Consider the following 17,057-nt stretch of genomic DNA (forward strand, 5'->3'; position numbering starts at 1 on the left):
GACATGTCCAAACAATAGCACATCTGTCTTTCACACCTGGACATTTGGAAATATATGTGGAAGCGCACAGGAGATAAAGGAGGTCAAGATTTATGGAATTATTTTATTAGCAACATTCACCTTAATATGAGGCTATTGGTCAACTATTAATTTACACAAATATGAAAAATGCCTTGTGAAGACCCATCCTTTAAATAAAAACATTCTGTCCAACTGGTAGCCAGTGGTTTGTTGTGTCGTAGTTCTCACCTGTATGTCACAGAGATGATACCTCTTGGATGTGCCAGTGCAGGTCATATTGTCCTTTCCAACAGCTGTCTTCCTCCTGCTAAATGAGAATCACAGCCAGTATCACAGCCAGTTGAAGCCTGTTCTGTTTTCCATGTCCTATACTTTCTTTGGAGTCTATATAAATATGCACTTCTGTTCAAACCAGAACATGAATAGTATCAGCTGATTTATTTATTTATTTATTTATTTATTTATTTTTGGATTAACGTATTTAATTACAGTACGTGGATTTACAGAAATGGAACTTCAAATGCTACCAGTAAAACCACTAGAATGGTGACATGAGTGGGGGGCTTTTTCTGGCTTCAGCTCTGCTAGCCCCACCTACTCTATATATTATCTCTTTTCCACTGTACAGCCGAGCCACCATGGGCTGCGCAGAGCCGGCCCAGCGCAGCTTAGGAGGATCCTGGTTGTGTTTGCACTGCAGAGTCTGGGCCGTGCAGCTGACCTAACATGCAGTGAACGTGTCAATTCGCATGTAGATAATGCACTATTAAGAGGGGCTGTATTTGAGTTGAGAATGGCAGATCCAAAGGTTATGTTTGTGTTTTTCTTTGTTTTTGTTCTCCGTTTATTACTGAATTTAACTGAAATGCGCGTCATGTTGTTCATCTTCTGACTGATGCAACATAATAACAAACATCATTAACCCTTCCCCTGGCCCTGATTGGCTCAGATTTGCCTTTGGAAAAAGAGGTGTCTATGTCAATTTAGAGTAGGGTGGTGTTGCAGGGTTGAAAGGTCATATTGTCACATGATTTGAATCAAATTAGGTCTCCCCAGACAAGCTCAAAGTAAGCTCAAGACTAGGTAAAGGCAAATTGAAAGGAAAATAATAACTCTATGCTGGAGGAATAGAACCCAGGATGACTGCAAACATCATCAAACAGTGTAAACAGTACATTATTAAACGACTATGCAATTGCAATGAAGATGTTTACAAACCAGTTGACTACATTGTGTTCAGCTGTTAGCATGTGGAAGAGGACTCTGCCCATTTTAACAGTGGCTGGAAGTGAAGGCCCCTACCTTTGTTTGAGGCAGTGCCGCTCTTGGAACTTGATACCTCCTCCACAGGTGCGAGTGCAGGCTGTCCACTTGGCCCACTCCCCCCACCAGTATGCCGTTACATCAGAGTCTTCTTCCAGGCTGTTTGAGGACTGTCCATCTTCCTGAAATAGAGCGGGCAATGAAAGGAAACAAGGCATTGAAGGGGAGGGGACCATTTCACCCTCCAGGTGACCCAGCAAGTATGCTACTTGAAAGCATGGCTTGCAAACAGATATTAACCAAATGCAGTGCTAGATCGTTCTATAAATAAAAAGTTACTATAATATTTTATCAAAACTGTACATGTAAGCAACTGATGTGCACAATAGGTACAAATTAAGGGATTATGTTGTAAATTACAGTCACTTTAAAACCACAGTGGTTGGAACTAGGAATACAAAGACAAATATATTTAATAACAATCGAAAAACCCTTAAATAAAACCAAAAACATTTAATTACAAATAAATATTTAAAAGTATATACAGGATCATTTTTTATTATTATGTTTTTTTTAGGGGCTGTAAACATGCTGTAAATTTCAATGTTAGGGAGTAACACTTTACTGTAATCTGATTTAATTTTTCAGTAACTTGTGACTGTAATGGTTTTGTTTTCAGATAGGTAACTAAATGTGGAAAAGCATTACATTTTACGTGAAAGAAAAACGTAGTTACTTCTAGTTACATTTAAAAAAAGGAGTAATGCATAGCTATCATCTTGTTAAATGGTGTCACAGGAGGGAATAGAAGCTGGATTTTCTAAGAATAGTTTATGTTCTAATTTCAAAGTAATATGTTACTGTAACTAGTACCAACAGTCTCAGAAGTGCCCATATCATTTCCAGAAATTATTTTTGATTTGTCTTTTCAGCAGCCAAACTTTGTTCTATTGTTGAAGACCCACCTGAGCTCCCTGTTTTATTATACAATATTAAATAAATAACTCACCATCAGAAAAAAAGAGAACTTGTTATTTTTGTCATTTTCAATCAAGCATATGCTGAACAAACATTTTTAAATTGACTTTCTTCAGGCAGCACAAATAACTTTCCAGCCCCCAGGTTCAGGCATGGTCCTCCCTGATGATTAGATTAGTTTACTATAACTATTGACATACCAGAGGGTAAAAAAAAACTCTAAAAGCCACCAATGCTCTTGATATATTGCATATATATATATATATATATATATATATATATATATATATATATATATATATATATATATATATATATATATATATATATATAAAATGTACAGCAACAAACATTGTGCATCCATACCTGTCTACTAAGTGCTGAGAAGTTCCCCAGAGAGAGAGAAAAGGAGAGACTGCAGAGCAGGATCAGACAGACCCCCATCGATTGAGTCCACTGGCAGCCACACATTCTGAAGGAAAAGGCAAGGCAAACTTACGGAGGAATTTTGTAGTGTACAGTTAGTCAGAGAAGAATTTGGACAGTTTACTGTTGTGTAATTTTTATCCCAGTGGGGAATCGGCTGAATGTTTCATAACCCATAAACATGTTTTATTCTTCATGACTTCTAAGTAAAATCCTAGACACTTCGGTACAGTTGAAGAATGTTTTGATAACTATTTCAGATATATTTGTTCTATGACTTTGGAAATTACTTGTTTGGACAATCTATGTAATTAAGTCTGCAATAACTGCAATAAATCCCCTGACAGTGCCCTGTGCTTCTCTATATAGACCACAGTGACCCAATTAGAACACTGTTAATCATACACCTACACACAACTAACTGCACTTCAAGTACAGGCCCCAATTTACACAGTGAATAGCATCCAGCCTTGCAATCTAGCAGGGATGTGGTTTAGCGCTGCGTTAACTATTGTTCCTCTGCAATCGTCTCCAGTGGGACATTAATTACAAATACAATAATTCACACTGTCAAATTGATATTGGTTGGTTCCTAATGATTGTGTAAACAATGGAGACAGAGGAAAGGCTTGTGTTGAGTCATTAGTAAGTTTTATTTAATTTAATTAATACCTAACAACTTAACATTTCTTCAAGGCAATGACTCTGAAAATATGAGTCTCTGCACACCCCCACTTCCAGCAGCCTCATTCTGATGTGTGCCCTCTGGAAGGACACTGATGAATACGTTAGTCAACAGGTTTGTCTGCTCTGATTGGATAACTGATTGAGTTCATGGGATCTGAAGTCTGACCTGAACCCACATGGTTTGAAGTTCAGTTTTCTCATTTGGTTCCAGATCCACCTCTTTGGAAAGTCTAAAACCCAAATACTTTGTGGAAACAAACCAGATTCAAAACGTAATCTCCAGTCAAAAAAAAGCTTTGCAGGGCAGGGTCAGGGCAGAGTCAGGGCAGGGTCAGGGCAGGGTTAGGGCAGGATCAGGGCAGGGCTAGCCCCTCTTGCGTTTTGTTTTATATAATCTCCTATGGCTGTCAATGCCACATCATGTCTCATACACTGCACTAATTCCCTTGTCAGCTTCAATTTATTTTGCTCTTCAATAGCGATTACCAGAGAGATACATCTCACTCCTCTGGCATTACCACTGCAGTCCTCCTGGGATTGCACTGTCCCATACCTCCTACTGTCAGAAGGGTTAGGTTAAGAATAGATCAACAGACACAGAAACTCAGACACACAGATACAGATACGGGGAGACAAAAGTTGTGTGTATGGTGTATGATTGTTGGTTAGCTAATGAGCATGGACAGTTTTGAGTAAATATTTTATTATTTTATATTTTTAAAGGAACATATTATATCATCTACAGTTTAATATTTAATATTGTACATTTTTAATATGCTGTTATATGTGACCACTGGGGTAAGAATATCTACCGCTTTCCAACTGTGACAGCTGTAGAGAACACACATAATAATAGAGAACACACATAATAGCATGTGTTTCTTTATTGGGGAATACAGCAGGTGCTAAAGTAATTCCCCTATAGCACAGCTCACACTCTCTCAGTACCACTCATATTCCCTTGTGTCTCTTAACCCTTTAAGAGACACAAGGGTTTCTGGGCCCATGATTGGATAAACACGATCATATTGAAGTGTCTTTCTGGGCCCATGATTGGGTAAACACGATCATATTGAAGTGTCTTTCTGGACCCATGATTGGGTAAACACAAAAAAAAAGTAGGCCACCATACTTTGTAGTACAAGTTGGAAACACATATCATTGCATAGAAGAGGGCTTGAATTTCACTCCCTGAGACGTGCATTTCAATTTTAAAGGCCAGAGAAAGTTTCAGCAGCATACAGAATGAAAAACATCAGTAGAACTTGTTTACAGATAAGAAAGAAACGGAAAAACACTGTAAATCTGATGTATTTAACTTCTAATTATATCAAAACATATATTTTGTCATGTGTTTTAATATATTTATTTTTACAACATTTATAAATATCAAGAAACGAGTGGATATAAGCCTATACTGTTCCACAAACTAAATTTATATCAGTAATGTTTTTTCATTATTACTGTTATTAATGGAATGAAAAACTATTATTTTATTTACAAATATTTATTTTGAGAAAATTATTGAGTTGTGTCCATTAGTGCCTATAAAGACCCTGAGAATAAATGTGTATTATGCGATTGCAATTTACTGTTTGCTTATAATATTTAGTGTTTTGTAGTTAGCCTAATTATTCAGTTGTTCTTGATGTTTGTATAAAGCTGCTTTGATAATAGGATATTCAGTATATACTGTATATTTACGCGAATGTGCAGAAATTGATTTGCACACAAATAAACTTTTCCACTCTACAGAATTTAATTTCAAGATGTCAAGCCAATTAGATGAGTCATTGTTGGCAGAAAACTGACATCTGATTCTGGTAAATCAGTGATTCATTTATATACTATAGGTTTCTCAGTATTCATTATTGTTCAGTTCTTAACCATGTATTGCATTTGTTTTTTTAACAAGGCTCAAATTCATAAAATCACTCAAATGAAAGAATGTCTTGTATTTTGCCCTTTCAGGGACTGTTGTAGGGTCCTTCAGATAACAGAATAAAATGTGTTTGTGTGTAAATATAATATATATATATATATATATATATATATATATATATATATATATATATATATAGGAAGAGTCAAATACAGCCAAAAAAAACGTCTGGTCCTGGGGGAGCATCCCACTGAAAAACGCTTGGTCCTTAAAGGTTTAAATAGAATATATCATAAATAGCCTATACACTCAATAAATATATATATATATATATATATATATATATATATATATATATATATATATATATATATATATATTTTTTTTTTAGACTGCCCAATTATTTTATCCCCGATTTTCTTGCAAATTTAGGATGTCCAATTAAGTTGCTCATCACAGCAATTCCATCAAAGGTCAGTGAGCATCTTTCAATCCCATAACCAAGCCAATTGCCTATTTACAATTGGAAAGTAGATGTTGGCAAGCTACCAGACTCCGAAGGACAAAATCGGGCGATGAGCAGAAAGTCTTTTTGCTTTCCTAGCCCGTGTGAGCACCAGAATCAATGCAACACTCCATCAGGAATCTCCAGTGAAGACTGGCAACTTCGTAAAGCCAGGACTCGCACAGCCAGGACCATCACAGCCAGGACCATCACAGCCAGGACTCGCACAGCCAGGACTCACACAACCAGGACTAGCACAGCCAGGACTCACACGGCCAGGACTCGCACAGCCAGGACCATCACAGCCAGGACTCGCACAGCCAGGACTCACACAGCCAGGACTCGCACAGCCAGGACTCGCACAGCCAGGACTCGCACAGCCAGGACTTGCACAGCCAGGACCATCACAGCCAGGACTCGCACAGCCAGGACTCACACAGCCAGGACTAGCACAGCCAGGACTCACACGGCCAGGACTCGCACAGCCAGGACCATCACAGCCAGTACTCGCACAGCCAGAACTCGCACAGTCAGGACTTGCACAGCCAGGACCATCACAGCCAGGACTCGCACAGCCAGGACCATCACAGCCAGGACTCGCACAGCCAGGACTCACACAGCCAGGACTAACACAGCCAGGACCATCACAGCCAGGACTCTCACAGCCAGGACTCACACATCCAGGACTCGCACAGCCAGGAATTGTACAGCCAGGATTAGCACAGCCAGGACTCGCACAGCCAGGACTCACACAGCCAGGACCAGCACAGCCAGGAATTGTACAGCCAGGACTAGCACAGCCAGGACTCACACAGCCAGGACTCGCACAGCCAGGACTCGAACAGCCAGGACTTTTGGATGAGCAGAAGTGCAGGGATACGAGACATCACAATGAGCAAGTAAGAACTGGCTTTCAGGGGGCATGATGAAGGCACCAATTCCTCAAATAGAGGTAATTATGTGGAATTACTTTCTCTGATACTTTCTATGACAGTATGTTAAGCAATCACTTGTCAATAGCCACAGTATTCTTGGGTACCTCTAATAAGATTCAGAATGACTTGTTAAAATCTTCGGTGTCTCAGTTTTGCTAGGTGCAATAAAAAGGAGAAGTACAGGAAGCCAAGTACGTAGCTGTAATGGGAAACGCATGTGACTGACAGTGGCCTGAATGAACGGTTATTCTGTGAAAATTTGTTACACTTATAAAAAGAAAATAACAACAAAAAGCCTTTAAAAAAGACTAAATTCCCTTTGGGCTTATTTAAAAAAAAAAAAAAAGATTCTATTGATTTAGCAGTATTACTGCAGGACAGCCGCTATAAGATCGTTACCTTTAATAAAAATGTGAACAGGTTAATCTATCGATTAATCAACAATTATTCATGCCCGGTATCTAATTTGATTAACAATCAAAAATTGTAATCAAGTGACAGGCCATTTTCCTTCAATATTATATATATATATATATATATATATTATAGTATATATATATATATAGCTATATATTATATATATATATAATATATAGCTAATATAAAACAAGTTACCAAGAAAACAAGGCTCATCTTATAAAGAATCATTGCAGAGAGACAGATGATAGATATACATTAGATTAGGCAAGTAGTATTCAATGGAAAATTGAGAAATATCTAAACTTACATTTGGAGGAGGGTCCGTCTCCCCAAACACACATCTTCAGTTAGGTAGGCTTCTTAATATAAGCAAACAGAGCCTCTAGCTCTATCTGGAGTCTGGGTTTTCCTGGCACTAAATATTGGTGACAGGTGCCTTAAACTACCCAAAGAACACCTGGTGTTCATTAAACTCCCAGACACAGCTGGATCCTGGCCAGCTGCTAAACACAGGCTTCCACAGACAGTTCAGTCTGTCCAGGACCGCAGCAACCACTTACAACAGAGAGGCTTATTTACGGGGATCCTCAGCCTGTGGCCTCCCAATCAGACACTCCAGCACCCTACAAGAGAGCCCTCTTCAACCTGCTACCCCTCACTGGAGCCCCTTCAGGGTTCTGCAATCCAGCACTCTCAGTCTTACCCTGCTTGCAAAAGCATGAAAATATCAGGGTCCCAACTACTAAGTAGGGAATTTCAGAGCTGTGGAGCTCGATGACTTAAAGTTTTGGCACCACAACTGTTTATGAGAGCTATGGATAACATAGGACTGGAGAGAGATTATAACTTATCACAAATCACCGCTATTATACGCCATTACTTTATAGAAAAATACCTTGACAAGTGCTTTGTTCTCTTTCTTTTGCTTTTTATTCTTGAATACTTTAATATTTATACATTTTTGCTCTTTACTTTGCTGTCATCTGAGGTAGTCTCTGTGGTTTTTTCAGCTTAAACTAGTTCCATACATTACAGAACTCAAGGCGCAGGGGTACCCCAAGACCTGAAAAAATATGATTTAACATGTTTAACCAATCACAGAGTTGAAGGGGTGGGTTTTCTGTGTTAAGCACTTTGAGAGGCTAAAACGTTAAAAATGTTTTCAAAATAAGCCGTCTATCGGCGCAATCAAACACCTAATACTATATTTGTGCTGGCTACTTTATTAAAAAAATATTAAGATTATTTTTGGGTATTATCATTCCGTTCATTTTTTGTCGTATTATTGTACTGTAATTGATATAGTAAGTAAAAGCTAAACACACAAAAAAGCGTATTCCTTTTGTTGTGAAAATATGTACACATGTGCTTGTGAGAGATATTGGGGGTTCATGTATAGAGGCTGTACGCCTTTAAGAAGAAAGGCATGATAGGATATCAGCAGAACATTTGTCACCTGACATACTAATGCTTAACTGTAGAGGTGCTGGATTATTAAACTCCGGTTTCATGCAACAGTTATGATGGTGACCAAACGTGTGCGACTACTGTTGTGTAAAAAAAAAAAAAGGTTAATATGAACAGTTGCATTAAAAAAACATAGAATACCAGAAAACTAAAATAGATGTGCATTAACAAAATGCCCTGAAAACGTAAACAATTTAAATTAAGCAATAATCAATAATTAAGCTAAAATGGAAGTGAAAAGGTTACCTTTTTTTTTTTCTCCAATAACCCTATGTTATCTTTCCCCAGTCAAATTACAGAGTGCCTAAATAAGCACGGTCATTTACCAGAATGAAAAAAACAATAATGAAAAAGAAAATGTAGAACATAAAAAAGCACAACCAGATAGAGTCAACGAAAGACAACACATTATTTAAATTCTTTGTTGTATTATATATTTGAGGTAAGACAAGTTTATTTTTCCTTTAAAAATGCTCGCTACTATAATAATGTTCTGCCTTCCGTCTGAACAGATTTCTTGGGGAGAACCCTGAAGCTGTAGTGTATCGTGACATATCCTAGGGGCTATGGATTGTTTGTAAAGGTTGTGATGGTGTATAATATTACCCAACCCTTTCTTACAGAAGAAGGAGGGCCAGAAAAAAATAACTTGGCTCAAAATGACAGGCAAGCTAACCAGTCCTGGTTCTGGGTATTATATCAGTATGAGACACTGGAACTATTTAATTAGTGACAGTAGGGTTGCCTTGCCTATGAAGCAGTAGGCACACCATGATCAAATATGTACTGAGGAACGAAAGAATCCTGCACCACCCCTACAAGAATCCACAAAAATCACTGCAGCTAACTGGGTGCAGGTTCTTTGGCCCCTCCAACTGACAAGTGTTTTGCATAGGGTAGGGTGTAGGTTGCAGCCTGTGACTTATGCAGGGGGGAGTCTCCACCAAATAAAGGTATGGTTTTGGAATTGTAAAACAGGTAAGAACAAACAGACCGTGTGCTTCTGACTAAGGGTAGCACTGGAAAGAAAAGAGCCCGTCAATCTCGGAAACTGGGAGTCGACTAACGGCATGCCGTGTGATTGTGAGACGTGTGGGTTCAAATGGATAGAAGTGCAGTTGCATCCATTAACATAGAAATGGCATTGTTGAACATTTATATATATATATATATATTTTTAAAATGAAGCAGTTTTAAAATGTAGTGTACAAACATCAGTGTTACAAAACAGTATGATCACAAAAAGAGCAGCACATTAACCAGACCTGAAAAGCTTGTTATTCGGTAAAACCAATAATAGCACACACTGCATAGCTGGAAAATGCTCTCTCATTCTGTAATTACTCTATTCTTGTTTTGTCATTAACCTTTGAGCCTGTTAAAATAGCCCAGATGTGTATCATAGGAATGTTTTTCGTTTTATAAATAATTATAGGTATTGTTAAGAAAAGCCCACATAGCAGCCACAACTCTGATATCAGCATTTATTTTTCAATATAACTCTCCCCATCCTCCCCAATTCTCTAGTCCAAGATGACAAGATGCTCTTTTCAGCTAATGTCTGCATCTGACCATGAGTTCAGCTAGGGTGCGATTTGATGGGGGGCATTAGGGGGACTCCCCCCACCCCCCATAAAAGATTTTGAATTGACAATGATTTCTTCGGGAAATTTGAAACATATTTCAAATTATAAATGTATGCTCCATCATTTTTACGCAAACAGACCATAAGATCAGTAGCACATTGTATTAACATGATTTTTAAAAAAGGCATGGAGTTTGGTTTCACTGGAGCCGGATCATGAAGTTCAGCTGTATAAAGTGGATCAGGCTTGGATTCCACTCACCCGTCATTGTCATCCAACAGTAGTGCTGTACGCATTGTAGCAAGGCAAACTAAACAATACCAATCAAACTACATCCAAGTCATTCAGTTGCTGTATTTCAAACCGTTATTTTTTATTATCATCGGAAGTGCATACAATACTAAACCTGCTGAGTGACCAGCTGAGTCACCCACTGAGCAGAGCGAAAAAGGCCAAGATTAATAAAAATTAACTTCTGCAGATGAAGCTGTCAAAATCTGTATGTTGTATTATGTTCCATTTATTGTTGGTACACTCTGTGTCGTTATCAGTGAGGTTATGTGCAACAACGCAAGTACTTGTCGTGAGTGCGTTTTAACATTATTTTAGTTGCGGTAAGCAAAGGTAGTTTCTGATATTGCCTTTTAATAACGTATCCATAGAAATAATAAGAACTGCATTTATCCTGCATGATGGCAGATTTGGCAAATGTGTGATTCCTAAAGGTTTTTTAGCAGTTGATTCAGTGTAAATATGTAACTTAGTGATTCTCTTACCTGTTTAAATTGTGTACTACAGACTGTACTATGTACTGTATCAAGGCCATGATGTTTTGGTTTTTTGTCTATTTTATCCTCCCCACTGGAAATTTGACAAATCGCACCCTAAGTTCAGCACTTTTCTGCTAGTATTTTTACATACAATCGGAAAGGACAGAGAGGGTTGGCCCCTTCCTGTGAGAATGAGATGTCAAGGTCACCTATTCCAAAGAGTAAAGAGGTAATAAAATTAAACAAAAATAGCAACGCGGTCATTAGAAGTAGTACCATAAAAACACTGACTCAGTCTTGCAGGCAACAGAGTGGCTAACAGATATACTGTGACAGACAAGCCCAAAGCACAGATGCAGAATGCAAAGCTGCTCTTCTTATAAAGAGGGTCATAGTATCAAGTATGGTAGACTTCCTGTTAAGAGGGAAAAAAAACAGATATAGGGAGGGGATCAAGTTGTTTTTAATTTCCAGAGGTATATCAGTGCAACAAAATGGTTGCAGTACGCAGTTGTAGGGGTGATGCAGTGCTGAAGACAATGACAGACAACAGTGTACTGGTGAAATGGAGGTTTATTTTTGTAATCCAAAGTCTGATGACAAAGCAGTAAACAATAGTGATAACAGACAATACACAATGATTTGCGTATTGCTCTGTTTAATCCACGAGATGGTCCCGAAATAACATTCCTGATATTTTAAACACCCACACGTAACACAAACACGATCACAAGTCCACATTGAGTGCTATAGTGCTAGTGGTGCAAATACAGTTAATCGTGACACAAGTGCAATGTTTGGTGTTGGCCTTTAGTGACAGTTCCAGATCGTGTTAGCCGTCTCATAACAACAAACAAACAGTTTTTAGACATGACAGAACAAACAAAACACTCACGATTATAATACGGGCCTCCTTCTGGTTTAGTGTTAACCATAACAAAGGAACAGATCACCTTGCTACGACCCCTTATATACCGTCAAGCACGCCCCATTGGTTAACGATTGCAACCGCCCCTCCAATCTACAGCTGCCACATCATTTCCCTTCTGGGTCGATGATTTAGTGTACCGTAGCTCCAAATGGCTGACTTCCGCTTAACACTGGGAATGAATTGTCTGGCCATCCAGTCCAGGGCACTCTGGCCGGGAGAGAGATTTACCACCAAGAATCATTCTGTTGATTCTAGTTCTTAAGAGCTGGTAAATAGTAGAATAATGGTGGCAACAATATATAGCAAGACTTGTCCATCTAAAGTGATCGCAATCATATTTGTGCTGTGAAAATCTGGTTGAAACTAATTCTGTGTGTGAGCTGTGGTGTCGCTATCTGTTAATTCGAGGTTTAAACGAGGACATGAACAGCACAGAGTTGAGAAGTGATACCGTTTTTATTTTAGAAATGATAAAGGCACTCCTCGTGGAGTGCAGGATGCGCCCTATAGCCTGGACGTCACCGGTTCGAGTCCAGGCTATTGCACTGCCGACCATGGATGGGAGCACCCAGGGGGTGGCATACACCTCCGACCCCTGTAGTCTGGCCAGGTGCCTGTGGGCTTGCCTGTAAGCTGCCCAGAGTTGTGTTGTCCTCAAACGCTGTAGCTCTGACGTGGCTGCATGGGTCTGCAATGTGAAAAGAAGCGGTCGACTGACGGCACATGCTTCGGAGGACGTTTGTAGCAGTAAGCTGAGCCTAAAAATAATTGGCTATTCTAAACACTGAGATAAATTGTTAGGTAAAAATAAAAAGATTTTAAGTTTAATTAGGGCTTTCTGCTTCTTTTATGCAGTAATACCTGTCATGTCTGGTCAGTTGTGTTAGTAGCTTACCTGCAAATAAACCCTTGTCCTTGAAAAAAATATTTCTTTCAAAGATAAAATACTACGGCTACACAAACCAAGCTGTTCAAAAGGCTCAATACAGTGGAGTGTTAAAATAGAAGTACATTTTACATGTTACGTTTGATATGTTAGTTCATAGAAAAGCTTGTGAGGCTTGGAACACCTGACAATTTGATAGTATCTAACTTATAGTACTTATGTCTCCATATATCTGGAAAACCATGTATCTAATTGTCATGAAACTCAATATTAACATTATTTAGCATAGAGGGATGGGGGGTGTCTGTCTGTTCGTACATCCGTCCATCTGTATGTAATGCTAATCGCTCATGAAATTGCCATGACACTTGGTAATTCTGTTCTGTACATACTGTTTTCTTGATCCTGCAATTTTGAATTTAAAGCAGTGGTGGTGGAGGTATGTTACTGACATGCTTGTTTTGGAAAGCAATGCCACTTGAGAATCAGGTGTTTTCATTCAGCTGTTGATTTTAGCAATGACCCAACTGCATGATGATTTGTCTTTATTAAATTAATTGAAATGCTGTCCAAATATCATTATCAGCCTTTGTGTATTAACAGTGATAAGTTTACTACAATAACTTGAGTACATTCAATCCCCCCCCCCCCCCCCCCAAAATAAAAACAAGGTCCAGAAACCTATTGAAAAGCAGTTAGATCACAAATTTCTAAGTGGGTCAAATTTCGTGTGAAAAAAACATTTTTGAGTGGTCATCCGTTAGAGCCAGCTAACTGTGGTTTAATCTTCCTGAGATCCTGGCTTCAGATTTGTACTGCACTGTGTTCTCAGCATCGTTTATCAACTCTTGCTCCACATTTAACAGAATTATGAGCTGTCTTGGACAATGAAAAAGAGGCAAGGAGCCTAAAAACGGCTATATTTCAAAATAAAAAGTGGGAGGTAGCCATGGTTGTCTCTATGACGTAGGTGATGTGTAGTTTCTGGTGTTAGGTGATTGTTACAGGCTGCTGTTTTACTTTTAAGAAATAATCCCCAGACAACATTGTTCATCATCTTCTACAATGGTCATTGCCACTAAACACCTAGTCAAAGCCAAGTGATATTACCTGTATAAGTATACTTTTTTGTGAAATTCCATACATTTCCATTTTTAAAATATCAAAGATTATAATTAAAAACAGAGTACACATAATGCGTTTCTAGATTTGTGAAAGTGAGAAAATGTGCTTCATAGCTTGACACATGAACTTTTTTTCCTACCATTTAAAAACATTCAAAAGTAAAACTATGTGTTGGTGATTCCTAAAGTCTGGTCAATGCAGCACGCCACTTAGACAAGGGACCTTAAAGACAGGTTTTACTGTACCCAGTTTAGTAATGTCTCAAGTTGGGTAACCTGATGTATGCCCAATTCCATTTTCTTATGCAACAATTTCCCACAACCAACAGCTCAGGAGACCTGAAAGTCAGTGGGCATCCTACAATCCCAGGACCAAGCCTATTGCCTCTTTGCACCCAGGAACGCAAGAGCAGATGTCATTGAGCTGTAGGCCTCTGGAGGACAGACCAGCCCTGCAGGTGAGCACTTGAGCTCAAAGGAGACTGACCGCTATAGCGTAATGAGGAGAAACAGTCCCAGACTGTTCTGCCTCCAGAACCAGAAGGGGAACCAGAGCGACACTCTCTCTGGAATCCACAACAAAGACCGACACCGCCTGGACAGGTACTTGCTCATCACCCGACTGTGCTTTTACCAGGTAAGCCACTCAGGGATTTCTCGGAGAGTCTTTATAAGATCGGCCTCGGGACTGGGTCCAAGTTAGTGACCGGATTTGACCCTCAGAGGACAGATCTGCTAATATGAAGCCTTGACGTTGTATGAGGGCCACGTCCCAGGAGGATAAAGGAGGAAGTAAGATAGAGCCTTCTTTCAGAATAATGTGACCAGTGGTCCCTTCTGACCGCACAAAGAACCTGTGGAGTTATGGGAACTCATAGGTCGGGGAAGTGAGAATCACTATCCCCCAAAAATGATGGGCCACTTTTGAGCCCGCACCTGTGAAGACAAACAAAGATTGTGTGCCAATGTATAACATAAAAGCAAGAAGAGACAAACAATGACAAACAAAATAAGTAAACAATTAATTAGTTAAGGGAACTAGCTGTGTGATGGTCACCCGTTCATCAGAGAGGAAATAAAACCCTCTATTCTGAGGAAAACCTCTGGTGGTCCTAGCGGAGAAGGAGCCTCCACTCCGGGCATGCTAGCTTAGACTGATGTGCTGCAGTGATATTGGATGGCAGCGATCGGATGTAGGAGTTGACTGCTGAAGCGGACCAATGTCCCATTGTCTTGATCAGTTGATGGCTGATGTGGGCTCTGGCTGCTAATCCTGATGGAGTGTGTGGTGTGGAATTGGGAAGAAAGACCTGCTCTGGTCACAAGAGCGGAGAGGTGGGAAGAGAACCAGTGTCTGGTAATGATGCTTTTGGGACAACTATAGGAAGTATGGAAGGAAATATAGGGGTGTTCTTGGTGATTCCTCGTACTTCTGGGATGGCTACATTATTGTAGATGCTTGGAAGATGGCAAGCTTGGATGATGAAATTGTGGGAAACTGATATACAAACAATTGAAGATGAGCTGCTGGAACTTTAGTTGTTGATTGTTCCAGTGTTGCAGCAAGGTGTACCACATTCTGATGACTTTTCTTGCTTCTAAAGATACTTTTACATGAGAATCAAGGTTTTTTTGCAGTTGAGGCGAGAGCGAGAAGCCACGATATGAATGTTCTGCCTTGGGAATAATGCAAATTGTGAAATTGACGTGGCTGAGGGGAGATAACGGGTTGCGTTTAGAGATTGATTTTGATACTTGGAAGTTGTTAATGAGCTGACGACTGCACTCCAGTATTGTTGAATGGGAGGCTTTTGGATTTGACAGTGTCCCAGGTGATTCTGAGGAATTCTAGTCAGGTTGCTGGGCTGATGGTTTATCTTAAGAGTGGGACGTCTACTGAAGAAAACGGGGATAGCAGTTTGGAGATAGCTTGAGCGAGGAGACGGCAAAGGTGGGGATATAAGGAAAAAGCAAGTGAAAAATTCAGCTTTGCCTGGGTATAATCAAAATTATGAAAATATCTTTAGTTCAGTAACAGTGAAAACTGGAAGTGTACAGGATGGGAAAGTCTAGTAAAATAGCAGTGTGAAGCCTGTTTCCAAATATTAAACTTTACATAAACAACAACTCAGCCATTTATTAGTACTTGCAAACAGTCTAAATTAGAACTGTACAAAGGTACTGTTGTTCCCTTTCAGAAAAATAAAATGAAATGAGCTTGGAAAATAGCTTTGAGAATCTAGCCCTCAATGTTACACAAATATCAAAAGTAGAATCCATATGTGATCGCTGGAATGATTTCTGACTACATATGCTTGCTGCGGACCATTGAGGGCGGCTGATGCCTGGTTGTAGGTCAGAATGTCAGCTTTGGGGACCGGAAGTGCTGAACCAATGGCGGCCATGATTGGAGTGGCAAATACTGGAGAAGCAAACAGTTTATCCATATCATTGAGCCGTGTATTAACTGAAGCAATTGAGACGGCAATGAGGTGAATGAGGGACTTCTTGTCCTCGAAAATGTTGTTATGAAGCTGAAGGAATAGCTGTTCAAGTGCGTCTCCTGGTTGCTGCGCTGCTGTACTGGAGAGACGGCGATGGCCATGATAGGAGAGGAGGGGCTTCTGCAGCCTGTGCTGGGACTCTGGGCAAGAGTGGGTGTAGCAGTGGGTGTAGCAGATATAAAGGTACAATTATTGTGGGTGTACAATGTGGGTGTAGCAGATATAAAGGTACAATTATTATTGAGCAACGCCATACGCTTGCTTCCAGCCAAGATGTTGATATTGTTGTGATGCAGGGTTTTTAAGAGTTTGGCAAGTGGCCAATCCATACAAAATAGCTGCTCCAGAGACTGAGCCTGCTTGTGGGGGCATTCTGATCTCCGTAGTGCTGGGGGCAGCAGGTCTGGTGGCTGGGTAGAGGTCTGCATTAGAATAAGATGGTACTGAGCTTCCATCGGAGAAATGAGAGATAAGAAATGAATGAGATATTTTGAGTAGAATCTGGCAGGGAGGTTTCCTGTTTTTTTGTGCAGAGAACAGGTCGCAGGATATGCAAAAAAGCTAACAGAAGAGAAAGAGCTGAGCTGTGACTGGGTTTAAATAGGGAGTCAGTGATGACAGACAGGTGAAATTAAGAAATAGCGAATTTCATCAAAGTTAACATTAATTGTA

The 17,057-nt window shown here is 39.6% G+C and overlaps 1 protein-coding gene across 3 annotated transcripts in view; it reads right to left on the bottom strand.

Moving 5' to 3' along the window:
* The window catches only part of LOC121307039 (ADAMTS-like protein 2), a 56,583-nt gene that overhangs the window by 37,179 nt on the left and 2,347 nt on the right, over window positions 1–17,057 (bottom strand). Inside the window, exons 2-4 of one of the 3 annotated variants that reach the window (XM_041239115.1) lie at window positions 2,629–2,734; window positions 1,324–1,466; window positions 250–325 (exon numbers count right to left, since the gene is read on the bottom strand). In XM_041239115.1, the coding sequence (XP_041095049.1) occupies window positions 250–325; window positions 1,324–1,466; window positions 2,629–2,733 (324 nt within the window). In that variant the 5' untranslated portion in view covers window position 2,734. Of the gene's footprint in view, window positions 1–249; window positions 331–1,323; window positions 1,467–2,628; window positions 2,735–17,057 lie in introns of those variants that run through there. The other 2 variants (XM_041239114.1, XM_041239116.1) reach the window with 2 other exon arrangements.

Source organism: Polyodon spathula, chromosome 52, assembly GCF_017654505.1.
Source record: "Polyodon spathula isolate WHYD16114869_AA chromosome 52, ASM1765450v1, whole genome shotgun sequence".
Taxonomy (NCBI): domain Eukaryota; kingdom Metazoa; phylum Chordata; class Actinopteri; order Acipenseriformes; family Polyodontidae; genus Polyodon; species Polyodon spathula.